The 21546-nt window shown below is 47.3% G+C and overlaps 1 protein-coding gene across 1 annotated transcript in view; it reads right to left on the minus strand.

Annotated features, from left to right (window-relative positions):
- Window positions 1–2960: 2960 nt before the first annotated feature.
- The window catches only part of PDE6D (phosphodiesterase 6D), a 30005-nt gene continuing 11419 nt past the window's right edge, over window positions 2961–21546 (minus strand). The window contains exons 2-5 of the mRNA XM_072344384.1: window positions 8384–8472; window positions 6392–6517; window positions 5474–5579; window positions 2961–3604 (exon numbers count right to left, since the gene is read on the minus strand). Coding sequence (XP_072200485.1) covers window positions 3523–3604; window positions 5474–5579; window positions 6392–6517; window positions 8384–8472 — 403 coding nt within the window. The 3' untranslated portion in view covers window positions 2961–3522. The remainder of the gene's footprint in view (window positions 3605–5473; window positions 5580–6391; window positions 6518–8383; window positions 8473–21546) is intronic.

Here is a 21546-nt window from a genome sequence, read left to right on the forward strand (position 1 = left end):
CCTTCCTCTTGCTGCACCTTGAGAACCTCTGTGGAACTGGGAGCACCCGAGGGCTTGGCACGGAGCTGTGGGACTGCAGAGCTTGGGCTCCGGATGGATGCGGGCTGAGGTCACCGGTGCAGCATCTGCTCTGACCTGGATGAGTGGGACAGCCTCCAGCATGACTGCTCACCAAAGCAGGCGGGGTTTGGGGTGTTGCTGGCACACATCAACGTGCAGAGCTGCTCCTTCACGCTGCCTGGCCTCAGTGTGAGGTGCCCGGTAAAGCAGCCCCTTGGAGGGGGTCGAGGTGTGGGCTGCGGCTGGTCCTGGCCCATCCCAGTTAGTAAAGGTGAACCTTGAAAATGGCTTTCAGGTTGGAGGGCCCAGCCCATGCTCAAGAGCCAGCAGAGGGGTGAATCCCACTGCAGGCCCCATGATGGCAGACAGCCGTGTGTCCGATGCCCGATGGGCTGCAGTGGGTTCTGCTTTCATCCTGCCCGGCACAAGGGCAGAGTGTGGGGCACGTCCCTCTCCAGGGTGACCTGGTGGCCGTCCCTCTGCTGCCTGTGTCGGGCTCCTGGCCGCAGTGCCACCCCAGTGCACGGCGAGGTACAGCCCTCGGCCACCAGCACCACAGTGTTACAGCCTGGGGAAATAGTGCCGTGTTTATTGCAGTGTTGCAGCACCATCTAGTGCTGCCGCCCGGGGAAGCCGGACGCCCTGGAGCTCCCACGGACGTGCTGATGGTGTCCCTTGGGTCACGCTGGGGCTGTGACACTGCGGATGGTACAATGGGAATCCGGGGATGTGGGCGGCTCTGTGCTGGTAGGCTGAGGGTTGGGACGGGTGAGTGCTTGGTATGGCCGCGTCCCGCTGATGGCAGCCCCAAAGCAATGAGGTTTTCCTGCCTAAATCCCACACCGGGCATCCTTAGCACCCTATGGGGCGTCTGCCAGCCAGGAGAAGACTTGGTGCCGCTGGATGCCCCTGCTCTGTGCTTGAAGGTCCCTGCGAGGATGCTGTGATGCAGAAGGGGCGCAGACATCCCCAGCACGCTGCCCGCGTTGAGAGCTGAGCCCCAACATGGCTGCCGAGCTGCACCAGGTCGCTTGGCGGCCCCGTGCCCTAATGGTACAACGCGCTGCTCTTCCCACGGGCTGCCCAGGGCTGAGATTTCACTGCCTTGAAGGAAGACAGAGGGACCCGAGGCCCGTGCCAGCTGCCGCAGAGGGTAAGAGTAGCAAAGCAAGCGCCGAGCATAACGTGGCCCTGGGCTGTTTGTGTGCCTTTTGTTCACCCATAACCCTCAGACAATTAACCGCATCAGGGAGGCTCTGCTCGCCCATCCGTGCCTTGTTGGGCAGGGCGGCTCTGGGGCGGAATGCCAGGAGCCGAGAGCCCCGAGGCAGCGGCCGGGCGGGTGGAAGGAGCCGACCCTTCGCTCCCAACACCTGGGTGCGGCGTGGCGATGAGATCCCGATGCGCCCGCAGTTGGGACCCCCCCTTTGCAGCAGATCTGCGGGCCATTAACGGGCCGTAATCCGGGCCATAAACCGTGCCCGCGCCTTCGCGAGTGCGGCGGCTGTGACGGCCCCGAACCGCAGCGGGCCGCAGCGCACAGCCCGCCCCGCATCGCCCCCCTCCCGTCCCACCCGCTGCCTTCGCCCCGCAGCCCCGCCACGTGGGGGGCCGCCTCTCCAGCACGTTCCCCGCCGCGAGGCGCCCACGGGAACAACCGCCGTGTGATCGCCGTTGGCCGGAAGGCGCTCGCCTCCTCCGCGGGAGCTTTGGCAGCCGAAGCGGCCCAGCTGCGAACAATGAGCCGAGAGCTGACGCTGGCGGCTGGCACTGCCCGCGTGGCGGCGGCGGCTGCTGCTGAATCCGGCCGGTTCCCGGTCCCGGTCGGATGCTGGTGGCTGCGACGCAGCGCTGGGATCCAGGTTTGAGCTGTGGAAGGGCCCCGTGGTGAGGGGCTGCTCCTTGGATCCTGACACCTCGCCCCCCCCATCAAGGTGCCCCTCGCAGCTGTGCAGCCATCCCCGAGCGTGGGTGCATCCCCGCCCTGTAGGTGCTGGGAGTTAACAAGTGGGATCTTTAGCTCAAAGGACTTTAGCTAAAATACTTCCATCTCTTTCCCTTCACACAGCGCTCACCGGGCAGCGGTGACATGAGCCGTGCTCGGGGTGTCCCCGCAGTACTGTGCGGGACAAGGGCTCTGCTCAAGGGCTGCCAGCAGCACCGCGATCCTCTGACGGCATCAGCTGCTCTCAGCTGGGGAGGACAGAAGGCGTCGGTCTGTGGGTCCCTCCGAGCCTATTCCACGCGCTCTGCCCTGACCGCTTCCAGTCCTGCTTCTCTCTGCTGCCAATTCGCGGCCCCACGAGCGGGCAGAGATGGCAGAGGGGAGGTAATGGGGAGGAGGGACGGGTGGCGGCGGCAGCAGCAGCAGCAGCAGCAGCAGCGAGCTACTATCCATGGAGCCACTGGAGGGCGGCAGTGCTGCAGCTCTGGCATGGAGAGCGGGATGGGACCCGGCGGTACCCGCTGCGGATCCTCCCAGCCTTTCATTGAGCTGTTTGCACTGTGTTTGATACTTTCTGCCTCTCCTCTTTAGCAGAAACGCCGCTATCGCTGGATGTCATCATCCCTCAGCGAGGCGTCAGAGAGAGCTGCCGTGTAACGATAATAACGCTCTCCTCATAGGGATTAATGATCCCACTTCCACTCAGCCGGCAGAAAAATGGGGCTTTTACCTCCCACCCACACACTGAGCGGCTGAATCTGGGCTCAGAAACGATGCGTTTCCATCCCCTGCATCTCTCCTGAAAATCTCCAGCTCTGAGTGATCACAAGGTGCAGTTTGTGAGTGGAGACCGAGGATGAAACTGTTCCCATCGAGTTCCAGTGGGCACAAGTGCAGAGCCCTGTTGTGCTGCTGGGAGCTCTGTGCTGGCTGGCACTCCTGGAACGCAAAGAACACACGGAACACACGGCGCTTCCTTTCTTTGGACGGTAGGAATGTTTTAATTGAGAAACCAGGTTTAATTACATGGGGTGATATCACAGTCTATTTTACAAGGTCGGGGGGGAAGAGGAAGCGTGGACCAGTTACACAGAAACCCAGTGAAAGGATTAAAAACCTACGACGTGAGAAAACGAAAAGGTTAAACTTCATCCCTCCGAAAGGAAACGCGTGGAGTTTGGTGTGAGCGGAACGGGGAGCTTTGAACGGGATCCAAGTACAAAGGAGGCAAAACTAACATAATTTACAGTATTGGTTCTGCATCACCATCGTGGGCCCCTTATCAGAGACAGCCTCCGTTCCCCACCGCGCTGCCGAGCAGCCGGTGCTGTCTCTGAGGGTTTGATGGGGTCTGGTCGGAGAAGAAAAGCAAAAGAAGCGATGGGCAAAGGTCACAACCCACGGTGAGGTGGTCCCCAGGGTCACCGCCTACGGGAGTGTCTGCCACTGGATAGTCAGGAGGTTCTGCACCAAGAACTGCGTGGAGGAAAACTAAAAGAGCTCCAAAAAGCCCCATCTCAAACGTAGAAAAGTCTCACTCTGGAAGTGCTTACAAGAAGGTCGTCGTCATAGAATTTGGTTTCTATAATAACATTACCGCTGCGGAAGGAAAAGAGAAAGAGGCATTAGAAGAACGCACAGCTGAGACCACGCCAGAAACCAGCTCCAATTCGTGCTGCCACAAGCCTGGGCTGATGTCTGCCCCTGCTCCAGCAGCAAGAGCTCAGAGCCAGATGCAGGGAGTGCTGTGTCCTGGCCCTGTGGGGCTGAAGGATCTTTCCACTGCATTCCCATGTGGAGCAGCTCCCACCACCCCTACAGCACTGTCCCCTTCCCAGGCTCAGCCCCACGCAGGCTCACTTCTACCCCCCTCTTCCCTTCAGTGAATCTGGAAAACAATGCGATTTTGTTTTTACATGCTGCCTCTCTGTCTTCTAGTGCTGAGCAAGTGACTACAACCAACTGAACGCGTCCTTCCCCCCAGGACCTGCTTTAACACAAATAGATGGGCACACTTCACACAAGCTGCAATGACGATTTAGATTTGGGCGTGACAAAAAGCACCGAGACAAACACGGAGTCTTCAGGAGTGTGGGACGGAGCGGGGCTCTCCGTGTCTTAGCAGCTGAAAAAGGAAGACGCTGATTTCTTTGGGCCACAAAACGTGTTTGCATCTGCTTGAGCAGAATGACCTGAGGAGAGAAACGCTGCCCACTGCAAGTGGGCTCCAGAGAAACAACAGGACACTGGGAAATCCTCAGTGTCATTTGAGAACCAGACCCTCAAGACTCGAAGTCAAGCAAACGACACGATGTCGTGGAACAGTCAATGCCAACTTGTCTGATGTTTCTTTATGCCTAAACCGGTACTGCCTGACAGACTGGGAGCCACCAGCTCTGTGAGCCGAGGGCATGTGTGGCACCTACAAACTTCTGAGCAGGCGGTGCCAGGAAGCACTAACCCAATGCTAATACTGCCTTCTGAGCCCGCTATCTCTTTGAAACGTGCTGTGAATAGAAAGCAGTGCTGGTGGTTCCCATCCCAGTGCCTTCTCTACGCGACTGGCTTTCCTCCAGATGGAACGAGAAGGAAAATGCAGGAGAGGGAGGTCTTCCAGAGGGCACGGTGACCTTGCAGTGAGACTAGCTGCTCCCTATCTGCCTCGTGTTGGCACAAGGATTCCCATAGCCTTCTGTCTCTGCTGGCAATCTGCTCCTTGTGCGCTTGCCAGCACCCATCTAGCACCGCATCAGCCGCAGCAGGGAGGGAGGCCCTTCAGCAGTGATTACAGCTTCCCTGGGGCTTTCCTCTGGGAGCTTTTTCCTTCATGCAAACAAAGCTCATGCCCTGTCGTTCACGTTCAGAGCAGTGCCCAGCACACGTTGTTCTGACCTACTCAGAAGCTGATGTGCAGACTCTGGCGAGGAGCAGGCGTTTATGAGGGAAGTGTGTGAATCCCATTATGGACTGCAGTAAAATGCCTTTTAAAGGTGTTTTATCGCCCTGATACAACTCCATATGACTAAATGTATAGTTTATACTCCAACGTATAAGACACAAAGCCTGGAAAATGGTAGCGATGGAACAGACATTAGAGCAGCTCCCATTCACTTACCAATGGCTGCATCTGAGAATGGCCCAAACACCTTTTTACTCTATGGGCCCACGTGGATGTAAGGGGTACCAAGTTGTAAGGCATTTAAAAACCCTTTTGCAGATCACCTTTCAAAATATGAAAGCAGCTCTAATGAGGGATCGGTTCCAGTTTCTCCAAACTTTTATTGCTATATTAATGCAAATTGGACCTACGGGACAAAAGGTAACGAGGTTGGCTTAGCCCCTTTTGTCTCGCAGTGGCTAACAGCAGTGAGGGCGACTCAGTTGGTAGCAGCTCCCTCTCCATTCCCACTGTGGCCCCCAAGGAAATGTCACAGCTGCTCTCAGATTCCGTAAGCCCAAGGCACTCACGTTAAAACGTTAGCTGACATCATCTGTGATTCAGGTGCTGCCTCTATCAAGGACTGCCAAGTGTTTGTGGAGTTAGGGATCACAAAACCAAATTCAAAGAACCACTCTGCAAAGTAAAAACAAGATTCAGAGGCATTTGAAAGAATTAAAACAACAAATGGTTCTTTCGCTTTTCACCTGACAGGCTGGAGAACTCCCTAAACTATCCTAACTCTACTGCCAACATTTTACATTTAAATGACTTGGTGCTGGACCAAACCCTGCCCTCCTCTTACTGCTGATAATCCTTTCTGTAATAGCCGACAGGAATGATAAAAGCATGCTGCTTCCTTGACATTCCATGGAAATTCCATCACAACTAACTAGGAACAGGGAAATCACATTCCCCTCTTGCAGCCATCCCTCAGATCCAGTTCAGAGCAAGCATTACCCCAAAGGCAAGGAGGCTGATGTTGATCTGCCCCTCCTCGCCTCCAGATTAAGACTGATGCTGCAGCCAGGGAGATGAGCTGAGCTGTGCTGCATGGAGGCACGCTGACAACTGGCAGTGGCACTGCTGTAACCAAAGTAAAGCAGAGCTCCTGTGGCCCAGCCTGCAGCCTGACTCCGGGCAGCCACGAGGTGCTGCTGAGGAAGATGCAGGAGCACCCACCATGGGTGACACTGAAATAACCTGGTTCCTAGCCCCAGGCAGCCTGCGGTGGATTTGTGTCCCGCAGCGTGATTACCCAGATTTTTGGCTTACATAACAAAGTGTTAATACACTTATGAAATGCTATCCCTAATACTGTGGCCCATTAGTCCTGATCAGATGAATGCTTTGGGGTTACTCTGAAAAATTAACATTTCTGTGTTCGACCCATTTGAGTTCCTCCGATCCCCGGCCCCGGGATCCCTCCCCGCGCTGCAGCTGCGTACCTTCTAAACATTGCCCTTTGAAATAAACTTTCTGTTCCAGTCGGAATTTTTCCATTTGTTCTGCTGAGGAAAAGTTCAACTCCCGAGACACTGCTTTGCATTTCAGGATTTTTTTAGGAACTCGAGCTGCCAAACAGATAAACGACCATTATTTGGACACAATAAAACAAACCCAGGTGCTATTACAGTATACTCTGAAATACTGATTAGTGCAGTATGAGAAATACAAACACAAAGGGCTCCCCCTGCTTTGTTTTTGCATTTGTGGGAGTGGAAGCCGAGATGCAGACAGGTGAAGTACCCTGCCCAGAGCCAGGAGCACAGCACCACTCTCTCACTCTTAGCTGTCTACTGCTAAAAAACACGGTTCTTCAAGCCAAAACGTGAGATGCAGTTTGAGTTTCTGCTTTAGGAACCGTGCAGCCAAAGGGCTCCTCTGTGCACTCAGTGTTTGTCTTTCTCATTTCTTCTTCCCTTTCAGGCCGTGCGTCCCCAACAAGCCACAAAGGGCTGCTCCTCAGCCCAGCAGCAGTTCCAGCCATCTACACAGCCGCAGGCAGAAACAATCAGTTTCAGAATTTAAGGGACAGTTTAAGAGAGAAAATAATCAGTGATCCAAGATACCCGGGCTCTTGCAATGGTGAGACAGCGATACACGTGGCAAACCACACCTGTATTTCATGAGGCTTTTTTTGCAGGCACAGAGGTAAGAGAAGGGGCACTCTGCAGCAGATTCTCATTTGCTGAAAGGTCCAAATCAGGAGAATATATTAAAAATCTCCAAAGCCCACTGTACGTAAGTGGTGTGATCGTACATAATCCTTCCTGTGTATCGGAAAACGTTTCTTTCATGTAAATTTATTAGAAATAAAGCAGGGGGGGAATACAGCTGGTATGTGCTTTATATGCCAAACTGTTCCTAAATGGAAAACCTACCCAAATGTTCCTGAGCAGACAGCAGGTCGCTGTTTAATACAAGTAAGAGTCCATCAAACCCCAGGCAAATCCAACTAATGTAAAACAGCTTAATGGAGTAGGACCTTGATATGAGAGCAGTCGAGAGAGCAGGAGGGTGAGGGAATGTGAGCTACCATCCTGTCCCAGGGAAAGCTATGCAGCCCATGGTTTGCCAAAATAGGAAAATGAAAAAGGAAGCTGAAAGTGCCAAGGAAGAGTTTTGAATTGAAAAGCACTCTGATTATTTTTGGTCTTTTTTTTCAGCTTAGAAATCTGCACGGCATCATTCTTGTCTGCCCTCACAGGTACAGACTGCAGCCTGTTGCGAATAAGCAGCCCTCGGCAGTGAGGTGTAAAATGACTTATTAAACTATTCTGTAATCTAGTGATTACATTTCTTGATGAGCAGGTTTGCTTTAATACTGTAAAACTACAAGAGGAAAGGCTACTTTTAATTTTAGTAGGTCCAAGTAGCCTTTAAACCTCCGATCTAAGAGATTTTCATTGATATTTCTAACATCAAGCAGAACATTTTCAGTTACTTATTTTAAACTCATTTTACCTTTGTACCTCTATCCATCTCAGCCTTCCTTCCTTGCTAAGCTGTATGGGAATAGCTTTTCCTCCTCCCTTTTCCTAATGAAGACCACCTCCTCATCCTTAACCTTTCCCGTGGCTTTTTCTAATAGCTGCTCTCTGCACCTGGTCAAGTTTGCAGTCACCCATCTGAAAGATGGATGACCGAAGTGCACGCCAGATAAGGTCTGACCAATGCCTTGTACAACGGACATTAATCTCATGCCAGAATATGCTTTAATTCATTCCCCAAGCTCCTCCGATCGAGGTGATCTGCTCATTCTCTAACCAGCGGAGGTTCTGGCTTAGCAGTGTTTAACTCGTCCCTTTTGCCAGACACCGATTCATTCCCATCCTTCTCTACATGTTCCAGGTGTCTTTCAAAGCACGGCATGCTAGCAGCTCTGGTGACCAAGAGGTACAGTGCCACCCAGCCCCAAATGCACATTATGGCCATACCTTCATGCTCCACTCCAGGTACAGACAGATCTTCTGTTCCTTGCCAGAGGATTTTCCCTGTTTCTGCATCCCGGAGATTCATCCAATTTCTGATTGAGAAGCAATTAAGGAAAACAAGCCACCTATGGCCCCAAATGCAGAAGCACCTGGAATTCTTGGTGCAGCACTAATACAGGTTATTCCAGCTGAGTTTGAGTAATCTCTTCTGGTTTGCAGGAGGCCAAGGAAAAAAGTCATGGAGTAAATAAATGAACCAACCAACCCCTGACCGGAATGGATGCAATGAGAGCTGCAGAGGCACAGACTCAGATTCCACTTAGACTGAAGCTTGTTAACCTCAGTTATCAATTTCTGTCACTTCCAAAGGGCAGAGGCAATGTCAGTGTGGCACAGAGAAGCAGGAACATTGCTAACAATAACAGATAATTCCACGCAAACACTCCATCATTTGAAACATGCTAGAAAAAGAAGCGCTTCCTGTATAACATTACAAAAACAGAATAACGCTGATCACACTTGAGCTTTTGCAGTATATAAATATTAATACCAAACGTTGTTCTGTTGCTGTTGACCTGGTAACTGGCACTCGTGGGAATTCTCCAGCTGCTGAGCACCAAAAGAAAAGAGACTTTTCACTCAAGCCAGTGCGGCTGTGGCAGCCTTCAAACAGCCCGCATCGGTGGATTAGGCACTGAAGTTACAGGGATGTATGAAACAGTCACACTTTCAAAGAGATAATTAGCAATGATCTTAAGCCCACCCTGGCAAAATCTCTTCTAACAGTGCTCAGGTATTTCCACATCAGAGTAAAGTGCCCGCATAGCTGCAATGCTCTTCTGAACAGGGACACAGCGCTCAGCCCTATGGCTCTATCACAGCCCCTGCTCTGCTGCTCACCTGAGTGAGGTACAGGGAGGAGCTGTGAGATTTGTGTACTGACTTCATTCTCTAACACACACGGTTTCTGGGCAGGCTCACGCAGACTCATCATACTGATCAATTTTCTTTCTGGATGCTTCAGCAAATTCTGTGTTCCAGGGTAACATTTGTTTTAAAATTCAGCTTGCAGAGAACGGGAGATGGCTGCTGTAGGAATGGCACGAGGAACCATTTGTTGTGGTTCTCCAACCTCTGTCCCCCACTCCGTGCATTAATGTAGCCTGACTTGTTCCAAAAGATCTACTTACTATCTGCCATTAGATCCATAGGAAAACAAGGAGAAGGTGGACAGCATCATCTGGGAGCACTCCACATGCTGCCCTCATCTCCTGGTAGAGATGACAAGTTGAAATCCCTCCCCAGGTAGCAAAGCAAGGGAGATGGGGCTGTAGGCAGCAAGTCAGAAAGAAACAAGCAGCAGCAGCATGGCAAAAAGAATCTGCAGAGAGACTGGGCAATTCATGTGGTTCTGGCTGGAAAAATCCAAGACCCCCAGCCAACACGAGCTGCAGGATGGAACCACCTCAACTGTTATTTAAGAGGTCAAAAACATTTAAAAAGAGCCACCATTTTTAGATACATCTTCCTACAGGCAAACACAAAAACTAGCCAGGGCGAAGCTATTTGCATAGAAAGCACTATGCCATCTATCATGCCACGTACGAGAGAAAAATAACAAATGAGACGATCTGAGCATCTCACTGACAGATTCATTTATCTTCACAACACCCTGAGATGTAAACAGACTTGGCTATTAGCAGTACAGTAATTCACTAAATTGGGCACTTGATTCCCGAAACCCTACGTTCTATTTAAAACATGAGCCCCTCCAGATGTATATCCTTGCTTTTTGTTAATTATTGGTATCAGCTGGAGTTACGAGCTCCCAGGTCTGGCTGTAGGCTGTGCAGTGCTAAACTGAGCAGCAGACTGTAGAAGGGCCTGGGTTGGAAGTGACCTTAAGGACCACCCAGTTCCTACCCCCTGTTGTGGGCAGGGTCACCTTCCATTAGTCCAGGTTGCCAAAGCCCCCTCCAACCTGGCCCTGAGCACCTCCAGGGCTGGGGAACCACAGGCTGTGGGCAGCAGTGCCAGCACCTCACTGCCCTCTGAGTAAAGAATTTCCTCCTAACATCTAATTGAAATCTCCCCCTTTTTAGATTAAAGCCATTCCCCCTTGTCCTACCACCATGAGGCCATGTAAAAAGTCTCTCTCTGTTCTGCTTATAGATTCAAGGACTGCAAGGCTGCAGTGAGGTCTCCCTGGAGCCTTCTCTGATACACACAGCCAGTTCACAAGTTTTTTTTTCCCCCTGTAACTAAACATTATTCAAAGGGAAGGAAAGATCATCACATCGCAGATACACACACAGTCCTCTTCTACTGGATCAAGAGCTTCAATTGCAGGAGATTCACTCTTGAAAAAAAAATCATCTTTCAAAGAAACAGGAATCTGCATCCAGTTTTCTAAGACAAAACTGAAATCATTTCTGCAGGGGAATTAAAAAAAACAAATGGGCAAAGCTCGCTGCAAGTGACTTTTTGCAAGAGAACACCTGCCAAAGCTGCAGCTGTGCTGCTTACCCAGTTAGCAGCTTATCACACTATTTCTGTCAGCTCGGGCAGAAAGGCTGGTGCTAGGACGTAGCCCAGAGGGAAGAAAATGGAGATCTTGAACCAAACCCACACACACAGTTATCTTCTAATGTGTTTAATTGGTTTAAGATTCTTCCATCCCAGCATGAGAGATGCTGTTACTAAAAATAAAAAGTGCTCCATCTTCCAAGCTGCAGCGGAGACCTGCGGGCAGGATGAAGAGGGCACTTTGAGCATTGCTGGAAAGGAGAAAGCAAATGAGTACAGGTTTAACACAACTGCTCTTCTTGGAGAGGCTCACGCCAAGCCACCTGGCAGGGGCAGCTACAGAGAACAACTGCAGGGCCATGAAGTTACAGCTCTGTGAACTTAGTGTGAATTAAAGAAAAAAAGGAAGAACTATGGTATATCCTTAATTCTGTTTCTCATTCTGAAATCATAAGGACACTGCCCAGCCACTCCATGTTCATTCTCCTGACTTTTGGGGCATTTTCTGTAGGAAACAATGTCTGATTTAAGGCTCCTGAGATCAAATACTCTTCAATCCCGAAGGCAAGGAAGGATTAGGTAGAACAGCTGAAGGAAGGGAGCACTGTTGATCTATTTATATTCCACCACCTATTGGGTCAGCAAAGTCTTACATAAAAGCTTTGTAGTAGCTGGAATTTGACTTGCTTTATATACTTGACATGAATTAACTTCCTCACAGACCTACTTTGCTTAGCCTGATGAAGGGAAATGGTTCGTGCATTTCTAAATCCAATTTCTGGTGTCTTCAATGCCTCTGATCTCAGAGCAGAAACTCCTTCCCTTTCCTATCTGTCGCAGACATCGTTTCCTTCAAACAAGTCAAACTATACATGCTTATCTTTAAATGTTTTAGCACTGCAAAGATGCCCATGCGTTACCACACTGGTAATTAAGAATCCCATTGAAGGAAGGGGATGAGTACAAACAAAATTAATCATTAAAGGAATATGGAATTAAAGGAGTTCTAGCCCAATCTCCCATATTGTTATTTGTATGCTGTAATGTTTAGCACTTTTTGAATATCTGAGAGGCTGCGGAGAACAGTGGGTGCCATTGCTCCCATTACAAACCAGTCTATTTTGCATTCTGTTCCTTGCCGTCTACACCATTCTGAAACCTTTGGAGCTGCTGCACTCTTATCTCTCACAATAAAATCAAGCCTAATGTTCATAACTACCCGTGGATGAGGTCTTTCATCATCTTTGCTGGTTCTTTTTGGTACAAGAAATGCAGCATCAAAAACATCTCACTGCATGCCAGGTGTAAACAGGATCTCAACAATCGAGTGGAAATAAGGATTGTCCTACAGGTTAAATGACAAAGAGAAGGCAGAGCTGGAAGCCTGGAACCATTCAGACTTACAACTCTTTTGCAGACCCAGAGAAGCTTCAGATCTGCTCAGCTCAACCTGCACTCCTGGTTTCACACTGCTGTGCAGAACAGCTACACACCGCCTAAAGTGGGAGAGCGTGCTGCTTTTCAAGTGCTACAGAGAAGTGAAGATCGGCCTTTAGGGCTTGTATTTTTATCAGCTGCATTTTCCCAGAAGAACTCTGTTTACTATGAGGTTTCAATCCAGTATGAGGAGTAAGAACCAAAATAAATTACACAAACAACTACCAAAACGACAGGATTACAGAACAGACCACCCGAACGTCCTTATGCTCCTACTCCGCTGATGCCATTAGTCCTCTAATCTTGACAGTCTCCAATCTCACTTTTATTACAATTCCCAAATCCTTCCTTCAGAGAACGCTTAATTGTGTGCTTATGTTTAAGCATGGGCACATATTCTCTGTAGAATCAGGCCTTAAAGTTCACTGTTTGCATACAAAAGAAAAGCAGCTGTCTTTAGTGTTTAATAAGCCACAAGTGTAAATGTTGGCAACCTGCTAAGAGAACAGGAGTCTCTCCTCCTAGGCTAAGGTTGAAATTCAGTGTAATATCATATGTGAAGGAAGCAAACAGATGCCCGTTCAATCCTTCCACTAATAGAAGGGCCAAACCAAATCACAAACATTCCTTTGGGCACGGCACTGTCACCTCCTCCTGCTTTTAGACAGCAGTAGCATCCCTTCAGTTCCAGGTGAGTCGGATGGTGCTCATGACAGTTCTCCCAGCAGCAGGTATTTTTTATGCACCAGCCTTCCTGGAGTGATGCACAAGATATGGGTTACTGTGCTTCTCCAAACGATGCAGGTGCTGAGGACTGGAAAGGTGCTCTTTTAAACCCTCAGATGGAAGGAAGGCAATTATCCCTTCAATGCACTTCTGACACTCACAGTACTCACTGAACAAGAGGCTGCTTCTAAAGTCTCCTGCACAGAACAAATTGCTGCGCACCAGAAGCCAGGCAGATCCACTGATTAATGACAAAATGCAGCAAAAATCCCCAGCAATGAAGTTATCTCACAGGAAATGATGTTATCAGAGGAGATACCTAACAGCTGCAGCATTGTAGCAATATATAAAGAAATCAATCAGCACAATATCATGGACTTAGTGTTCTTTGTGCCACTCCTCCTTTTTTGATGGATTCCCTCTTCCATCTTTGCTTCCAGACGCTGTCTACACGTATCTTGTATCTTCACATGTTTCCATCAGACAGCCCTGGATTAAGCTCTGCTTGGCCTGTACTTGGAAAGACAGTCGCACACATTACTGAACCTGCTGTCAACCTTACATGAATACCTTTAATCAAAAACTGTGTTCATAGTGCAGAAGTTAATAGTGCTACGTTCTATTAAGTTAAATAGAACTCAAATCACTTCTGTGGCAGAAATGGTCCTAGAAGGCAGTCAGCTTGGTCCTGCTGTTAGGCAACAGTATTCACTGCTACATGTCACACTCTTCTTGCAAGAACTTGGCAGACACACTCTGCACTTGGGTGACATCCCTGCAGATGAGCTATGTCCCCAGCTTGGATGTATTTTCTACTTGAGCGATGCTGAGATAATATATATTAGGAGGTTTGTGTTGTGGCACACTGTCAATACCTACAACACAAATGCAGCATAGACCAATCTGTAGTCAGATCAGCTGCAGTGCTGATCAAATGGGAGAAATACACAGCCATTTCATTCAGCCTACTCTGGAAATGCAGCAAAATCATGTCCAACACTTGCTAATAAAACATGTGTGCAGATTATCCCGTTTAACATCTGTGCCTTACAGACAATTTTGGTCCAGCAAGACAATTATTATTCACTATTTTCATCCAAACAGACAACCAACAGTCAGCTCTACTCCACAGCACCCAAGTGACACCACGTAGCACACAAGGCACAGGGTTTGCTCGCAGTCATCTCACATCTGATGTTCACTCCTGGCAGTTTACTGTTGGATGTGTTCACATGCCCTAACAAAAGGAATGCAGATACAGAGCTCCTAAACTCTGAAAAGAGAAGTGCCCAGCACGGGCAGGCAGGTGGGAGAACATGTTTTGTTTCTTCAGAAGCAGAGAAATATTGCACACCATGCCAGGCTTCCATGTCACTGACTTTTCCTCAAACCAACAGAGAAAGAAACGGATGCTCACACTGAAGGGGAGAGTTACAGACACACTGAGATGAAGCTCAGCCTAAAGGCAAACTACTCCTAACCTCCAAAAGAACACAGGCAAGCTTTGAGATCCCAAGTTATGAGGGAAGTAAAATGTACTCACGGAGCAAGGAATTAAGTGCTGTTTCAAGTGGGAATAAGCCCCAAAGCGAACCTCACGGGGCTGGTTCTCCTGTTGGGGGGAGCGAGCTGCTTGGTGTGCCAGCTTTGTGACTATTAGAAGTGGGTTTTGTTTGTGTTTCTCCTGTAGAACCAGGTGCTAAGATGGTTCCAAGGCCCAGCTAGCAGCAGCACAATAAAAATGAGCTGAAGCAATGCAGTGCCTTTCTGCTGCTTTTTGCTGCCTGTGTCTTTTAGGCTTCTCTTTGGCATCTCCAAACAGGCTTGATAGAATTCCATTATAGCAGTGCCTCAGCAGGAAGAATAATGTGCGACCACATCTGGAGATTGCTTTACATCCTAGGTAATAAAACAATCAATAACACAGAGAAACTCATCATTGTTTGCGGGACCATCTCATAAGCATGACCTGCACAAAGAAAATTATTTTCTCGTTTCCAGCACGGTAACACCGCTCCTCCCCACCTTCCTTCCATTTTAAATGGATCTTGAAATTAGCATGTAAGAAAAGCCTGAGCTCACGCTAAGAAAGCTCTGAATATTAACATAATTAATGTCATCAGTAATACTTGGAGTTTGCAGAAACAGCAGGTGAATCAATGGGAACGATGTATTCATCCAAGAAAAGAATGTGACCTTTAAAATCCATAGGGCTTGATCAGAAGGCAGTTTTAAGGCGGTTTCCTCGTTGCTCAACAGTAAGAATAAAACCAAACGTAGCTAAGAGAGAGAACATGCAGGGGACCTAAAAATGCAATTAAAGCCTAATTACAACCCCGGGACCACCATGCAGAAGATGCTCCACCTATAGAAAGGTGTGGCAGCTCGCAGGGCAGCCTGAGAAGCCGCCCCAAGGAAAGGCAATTAAAAGCTCATTCCTGCAATTCAGATCTGCCTAGATAGAGCTTTAAAAAAAAAAATCCAGAATGTTTAAAATTAAGTTAAATGCTCCAAACCCCAAAACAATTTGGAATAAAGAGTGTGTGATTCAGCTCACCTGCTCTTCAATTCTAGCACGTCACACCATTCGCCGTGCAAGTGAGCACCGTACGGTGATTCAGCGATTGGAACAACTTCATTTTGTCTCGACTGCTTTAGAACAGTCAACCTTCTCAACGGAACTGTGATGATAACACTTCAAGGTTCTCAGCAGTAAGTGAACCAGAGGGAGTTTCACAGAGATAACTTATCAAGGGGTTCTGGTAGATAACTTCATCTGGTAGACGAGGCTGCAACCAGAGGAACGCACCGCCCTACACATCACTGCGGCCCACTGTTCTTCACACGCTGGATGTCCTGATGGTCACACAGTGAAACTGAGCTTTAATGGTATTTTGAACCTCAATATGCCTTTTAATTTTATACTATTATTCAATTTTATACCATTTCAAAATCCGCATTATGTTAGTTTGCCTAGAAAGGAAAGCCTGGTTTGATTTCGTGTCAGTCTACAAGGACCTTCACATTTCTCTGTGCAGGGCATAGACCTGAGCAGAGGAACAGAGACTTCTCTGACCAAATATTTCAATGGGATAAGCATGGCTGCTGAGCTGCTGTTCTCACAGTTTCCTTTGAAAGACCTGCAGCCTTCTGTAAAGGGTGGAAAAAAAAACACAGCCTGAAAGGCTTTAAAAAGGCAGTTTTATATAGCACTGTTAGAGGCCAGTCAATGCCTTTATTCCTCGAAGGCCTCTGCAATAATTTCTCCATCGAGTGATGTTTATTGAAAACGGTGCAGCTGAGCACCAGCGGGTCCCCCTGCTGTTTGGTTTATCTATCCTCTGAACTCCAAGCAACATCTCGGTCTAAAACTGTTCCCCTGGTAAAATAAGCAACTGACAACACAAAAAGGCGAGACAACTTCCAACTGCCAGCACTGATGTTGTGCCTACAAGCTTTTCCCCCCATTAATGTTTCTCTTTTTTTCTCCTTTACCTCTTCCAGCAGAGCTCTCTATCACAGCAGCCCACTGAGTTCCAAAAGACTAGTCGTGAAAATTCACAGATCGATTAGATTCACATACTTTAGAAGCGTATGTCACTTACTGGATGTATCAACACATCAGATATTTCTAAGAACAAGTCTGCAGACTGGAAACTGCTGTCTGACCGAGCAGCTGGCAACCCTGCCCACAGCAGGGGGCTGGAGCTCAATGATCTTTAAGGTCCCTTCCAACCGAAGCCATTCTGGGATCCCATGATTCCGTCTCCAGAGGTGTTTGGCTTCAAGTCTCATGCTTCAGTAGAATCCTGCTTCCCTCTTAATAGGCAGCCAGGAGCTGTGCTCTCCTGATGGAAATTCTGACTCTGGCTTGCAATGAGTGCGCAGAAGCAGACTGCTGCAGTCACACCGTGGGGCGGGTGCCAGCAGTTCCCTTCACTCCATGTTTTCTTGCTTTTGGTGGTTTCTTGTTCACCCTCACCAGAAAGCAGGGCAGCTCTGAGTCACTGCCAAACATCACTAATGGAAGTGGGGAGCAAGGAGGAAGTAAAGATGACTGGTTACAGAATTAGAAGTACTTCTTACGTGTCTAAAATGGCACCGTAAAGCAGGGCAAAAAACAGATGTGTTGGCCCTGTGAATAGCAGCAAAATGCTTCCAGCCAGAAAAATGAGTAAACCTATGAAACTTATCAATAACACCTTTGTTCACTCAGACATCATAAAAGCACCTGAAATATAAGAGAGTTATTGGGAAAAACACTGTGTTTGTTTCTTTCCTTGTTCACTTTAATTCAGATGGAGTTCCCGTGAAAATGCTTTATTTCCTTTTCCATTTCCTTTAGTTTGGATGCTCAAGCAAATTTGGAAGTGAAGTGCTTCAGTGAAACCCACCTATGGGCCATATTTAAACTCTCAGTCATTTCTTTGTTCGTTTAAGCAATGAGCTAAGGTAGAAAAAGTGACCTCCTCCACTTAAAAAATTAGAGATGCCACTGATGTGCAGCTTCTAACACGTCTTTACGGACCAGGCTTCCTTGCAGACAATGTCATTAGGTGTAAAAGGGAGCCCCACGAATGAGTGAAGACACAGCACTTTTTCATGTATTCAGGCTGTCCTCAGAACTGCTAGCACCAGAAACTGCAGCAATAATTTTGCAAAACGTAGTCAGCACTAAATCTGGAAGGTCAGTTTTAGGACAAACGCTGTGACTGCTCCTTTCTGGCACAGACAGGCATGCACCATTTTGTACCAAGCAACCATCCATTTTCTATAGAATGACACTCAGGGACTGCAGTCCAAAAGGCTCCAACGAGCTGAACCAGTATAAATGTATTCTACTTCATTCCAAACAGCCTGATATCACCTTAACTCCACCAAGCACTCTCAGTGTCAGTTTCCTTAAATATGAGCAGTCAGTTTTCTTTCTTTCTTGTTTTCTTTTTTTTTTCATTACCTCTTTTCAGAGCCTCCTGGGGTCAGAGCAGTCCTAGAACACAACGCCTCTGGAAAGCAGGCAAAATGTTCCAGTAGCAAGCTTTTCCTAACTGAATGTTGCTTGAGAAAGTTGCCAGTAGCTCCAGCCTCCCAGATCCAGCTGGGACTGAGCAAGGATTTGGAACTCATTTTTTTTCACTCATGGTGGTAATGCTTTTATAAAACCTACTAGCACATCCAGTTCAGTGTTTTAGTGGCAAATCTTCCAAATCTTAGCCATCTACCTGAAGCTGAGCTTCGAAATACAAGGCTATCTTCCAGTCACAAATTCCCATGCAGGAACATGTATATCCACCTTAATGAATTTCCTCTATTGTGAAGGACATCTGAATGTTTGCACCACACAGGCCAATTTTAGAGAGAAACAGCAGATCTATTAGCACAGACACACGCTGTGACTGCACAGCGGGGATTATCAGCCCGGGTTTGGCTACCAGAAGTACTCCTGAGTCTTAGCACTGCACCTCAGCACCACAGGCCAGGAATACAGGCTAATGACAGCCAGACAGAGCCAGCACGTGTTGATCGGACCTTGGAGTGCTGAACCTCACCTGTGACATTCTGAGCCTCATCTCTGTGTTTTGATAGAAGCCACCGCCCTTGTCTACTCTAGCAGAGGAATAACATTTTGAAAAACAAATTGATTACTTGAAGAGAATGGTAAAACATTTTAGGAAATGAGACATGCACTTAGATGAGCCTGAAACGGACTAGCTACATACACTGCTAAAGGGTGACTGCACCTTACTTGGAGTTAGCAGAAACAAAGCCATGGGGAATTCCACCTGTTGGTGCAGAGTGCATTTTAGTTCAGCCTAGATGAGCTGCTTGGCTTCCCAGCACTTGTTCTATTTATTTCTCTACTACAATCTTCTCAGTGTGACGTCTTCAGGAGATCACCACTTCCTCTATCCTGGCCAGGGAGATTAAACAACATCACACAATGAGAAAGCAAGTGTCTGAGACTGTACTCAAAATCCAGGCTGGTTTGACATAAAGATATGGCATTTAAATGACTGAATAATGTAAATCTTGCACTGCTATTTGACTGCTGTTATGAGTTGGTATTACAAGAAAAAAATCAGATATTCCTTTCGAAAATATCTCTTTATCTCCATATAAAAGATTTCCCCTGAGGTTTCTTATGTTCCTGGGAGATAGGAATTTAGTGGTGGACTTAATTGTGCCTAGCTGGCACTGAGACCACAAGCTGGGGAACAAGGGGGCTGTTTTTCATTTTCATAAAGCTCAATAAGTACACTGTTCACTATGAGAATGACAAGTGATATACAAGCAGAGCAAAGTCCATCTATTTTTGGACAGACCGGTACCAGATTTTGTAGTGTTTCTTTACAGGATTCACCAGTATAACGAGAATCCCAAGAACATAATGGAAGTAATTAACCTTCCGTTTTTGTGTTCACATTCATGGGAGGCTGCCTTAGGATGAGAAACATGGAGAGAGAAAAGAGGATCAAGCTGAAACAAAAAGAGAGGATTTACTTCTTGTCAGTAGTTTGGCCACACTACAAAGCAAGCAGGCACAGCAGCAATAAATTGGGGCATTTTAGGAGAAAAACTAAGCAACAATCTTTGAACCACACAGCTGAAAGCTCAGATGTGTGGCATCAAATAGCCTCACACTTAAATAAGACTGCTTTAATTGCGTATTTTCTATCTTTCCCCATTGTAAAACAAACAAAGATGCCATTGAGGATGCCACTGGTAAGGCAATCAGAACATGAGCTTGTTATTATGGTAATATTTTGCATAAAGGCTTCCCTTACATTTATTAATCCAAAAGAACTCTTATTTCAAACCCCATTATTTTACTATGGCTTCCATCCTCAGCAGCTCAAAGACTCTTCTGGATTTTTCTACTTGCTCTCCAAGCTACTAAACCAGGCTGCCTCTCTTTACCTTCACTTAGTCAATTTCCAGCTGCATGCCCAGTGGTTTGCTAACGTGTGGTGCTCCATATTACTCCTGCTACGGATGGCAGCCCATACCAAAGTTTCACACCACACAGGTCAGACATACAGCATGCACATACTTCTAGACATCTACGCTGGTAAAAACCTCCTATTAATCATTCCTGTGCCGCCATCAATTAAGTAGCTGATTAGTGTTCACAAAGGAAGCAGTCCCGCCAGCTTGGTTACCTCTCTCAGCAGGATACTGTTTACTCAAGAATTTTACTTTAATCTCTGTTGGCAAAAATATATATATATATTCCACATTGAACATGTGAACATTTCATCTTTTAGGGGAATCATTCTCCTCAGTCTTCACTAAAGAAAAACATCCCGGTTCCTTCAGCAGCTGCACGCCTACAGATTCTGTAAAATAAGGAGGAGATACAAGTCCTTCCAACTGAGCTGTGTGTCCCTCACAGAAACGCTGCTCTGCAAAGAACTGTTGGTTTAGAGAAGGTTCCATCCACGCACCTTACGTGAGGCAGACTCCTCCTTTCCTTCCATACCTCATTAATACAGAGCAGACAATAGAGGGATGCACTAACACGTGAGACAGTGGAAACCTGGATGGTAAAAATCAGCAGTTGTTCGCAGTACTCCTTGTTGAACCAAGCAACTTGGCCATTCAAACTCTACATCTTAAAACACAGATTCCAACACCAAATCCTAATTTAGCTTAATGAGAAAAAAGCTGCAGCACGTATGTCAAGTGGCAGATAGCATTTGTTGATGAGTTTAAACACTGAACATGTCCTAAAGGAGACGGGTCTTCAAAAGTAAACACTTCTTCTACACCTTTTTTGTTAACCCGAGCTGAGTTAGCTATCCTCTTAGTGTCTGGGATAACTGATATATAATGCTAGCTGTAAGTATAGAATTTGATACAATGTTCAATCTTCATTCCACATGTATCAGTGGGAGCATTTCTTCCTATAACAGCTTTGCTGGAATACAGGAGATTGATTCACCCTCCCAAAATGATACAAAAGGATTCTGCTTGTTGGAGCTATAACAAGAAAGCCTTAACAAGAATCAGTGCTTCCATCTATGAAGAAAAATAACAGAGCTGGATAGCAATCAAAGAAACCTTTAGCAGCAAACTTGAGACACCAGAGTTCCTTAAATGTAAATTCCAGAATCTAACAGCACCAACATTAAGATTACGCTACATAACCCGTTATATATAAAGCCATCAGCTCAAAGAACTCTCAGGAGATAGTTTGGTGTTTGCCAGCATCCTTATATAATTAGTGAATGGCTGGCACATGCAAGTAGGCAACTTCTGTACCAAGAGCCTCCATATTCAGCCATCACTTCTGCATAAGGGACAGAGTAATTCCTAGAAAGTCCTGCCCTGACTCTTTACATTTCTGTTAAAGCTGACGTTGCTCAGGCTCTTGTTCTTAAGGGAATGGGGAAAGAGCAGAAGCAAAACTGCCTGCAACGCCACTCTTTAATTTGTGTTGCTGAGAACAGATCCTGGGCCGAGGGAGAATTCAGAGT

This window comes from Excalfactoria chinensis, chromosome 9 (genome assembly GCF_039878825.1).
Source record: "Excalfactoria chinensis isolate bCotChi1 chromosome 9, bCotChi1.hap2, whole genome shotgun sequence".
Taxonomy (NCBI): domain Eukaryota; kingdom Metazoa; phylum Chordata; class Aves; order Galliformes; family Phasianidae; genus Excalfactoria; species Excalfactoria chinensis.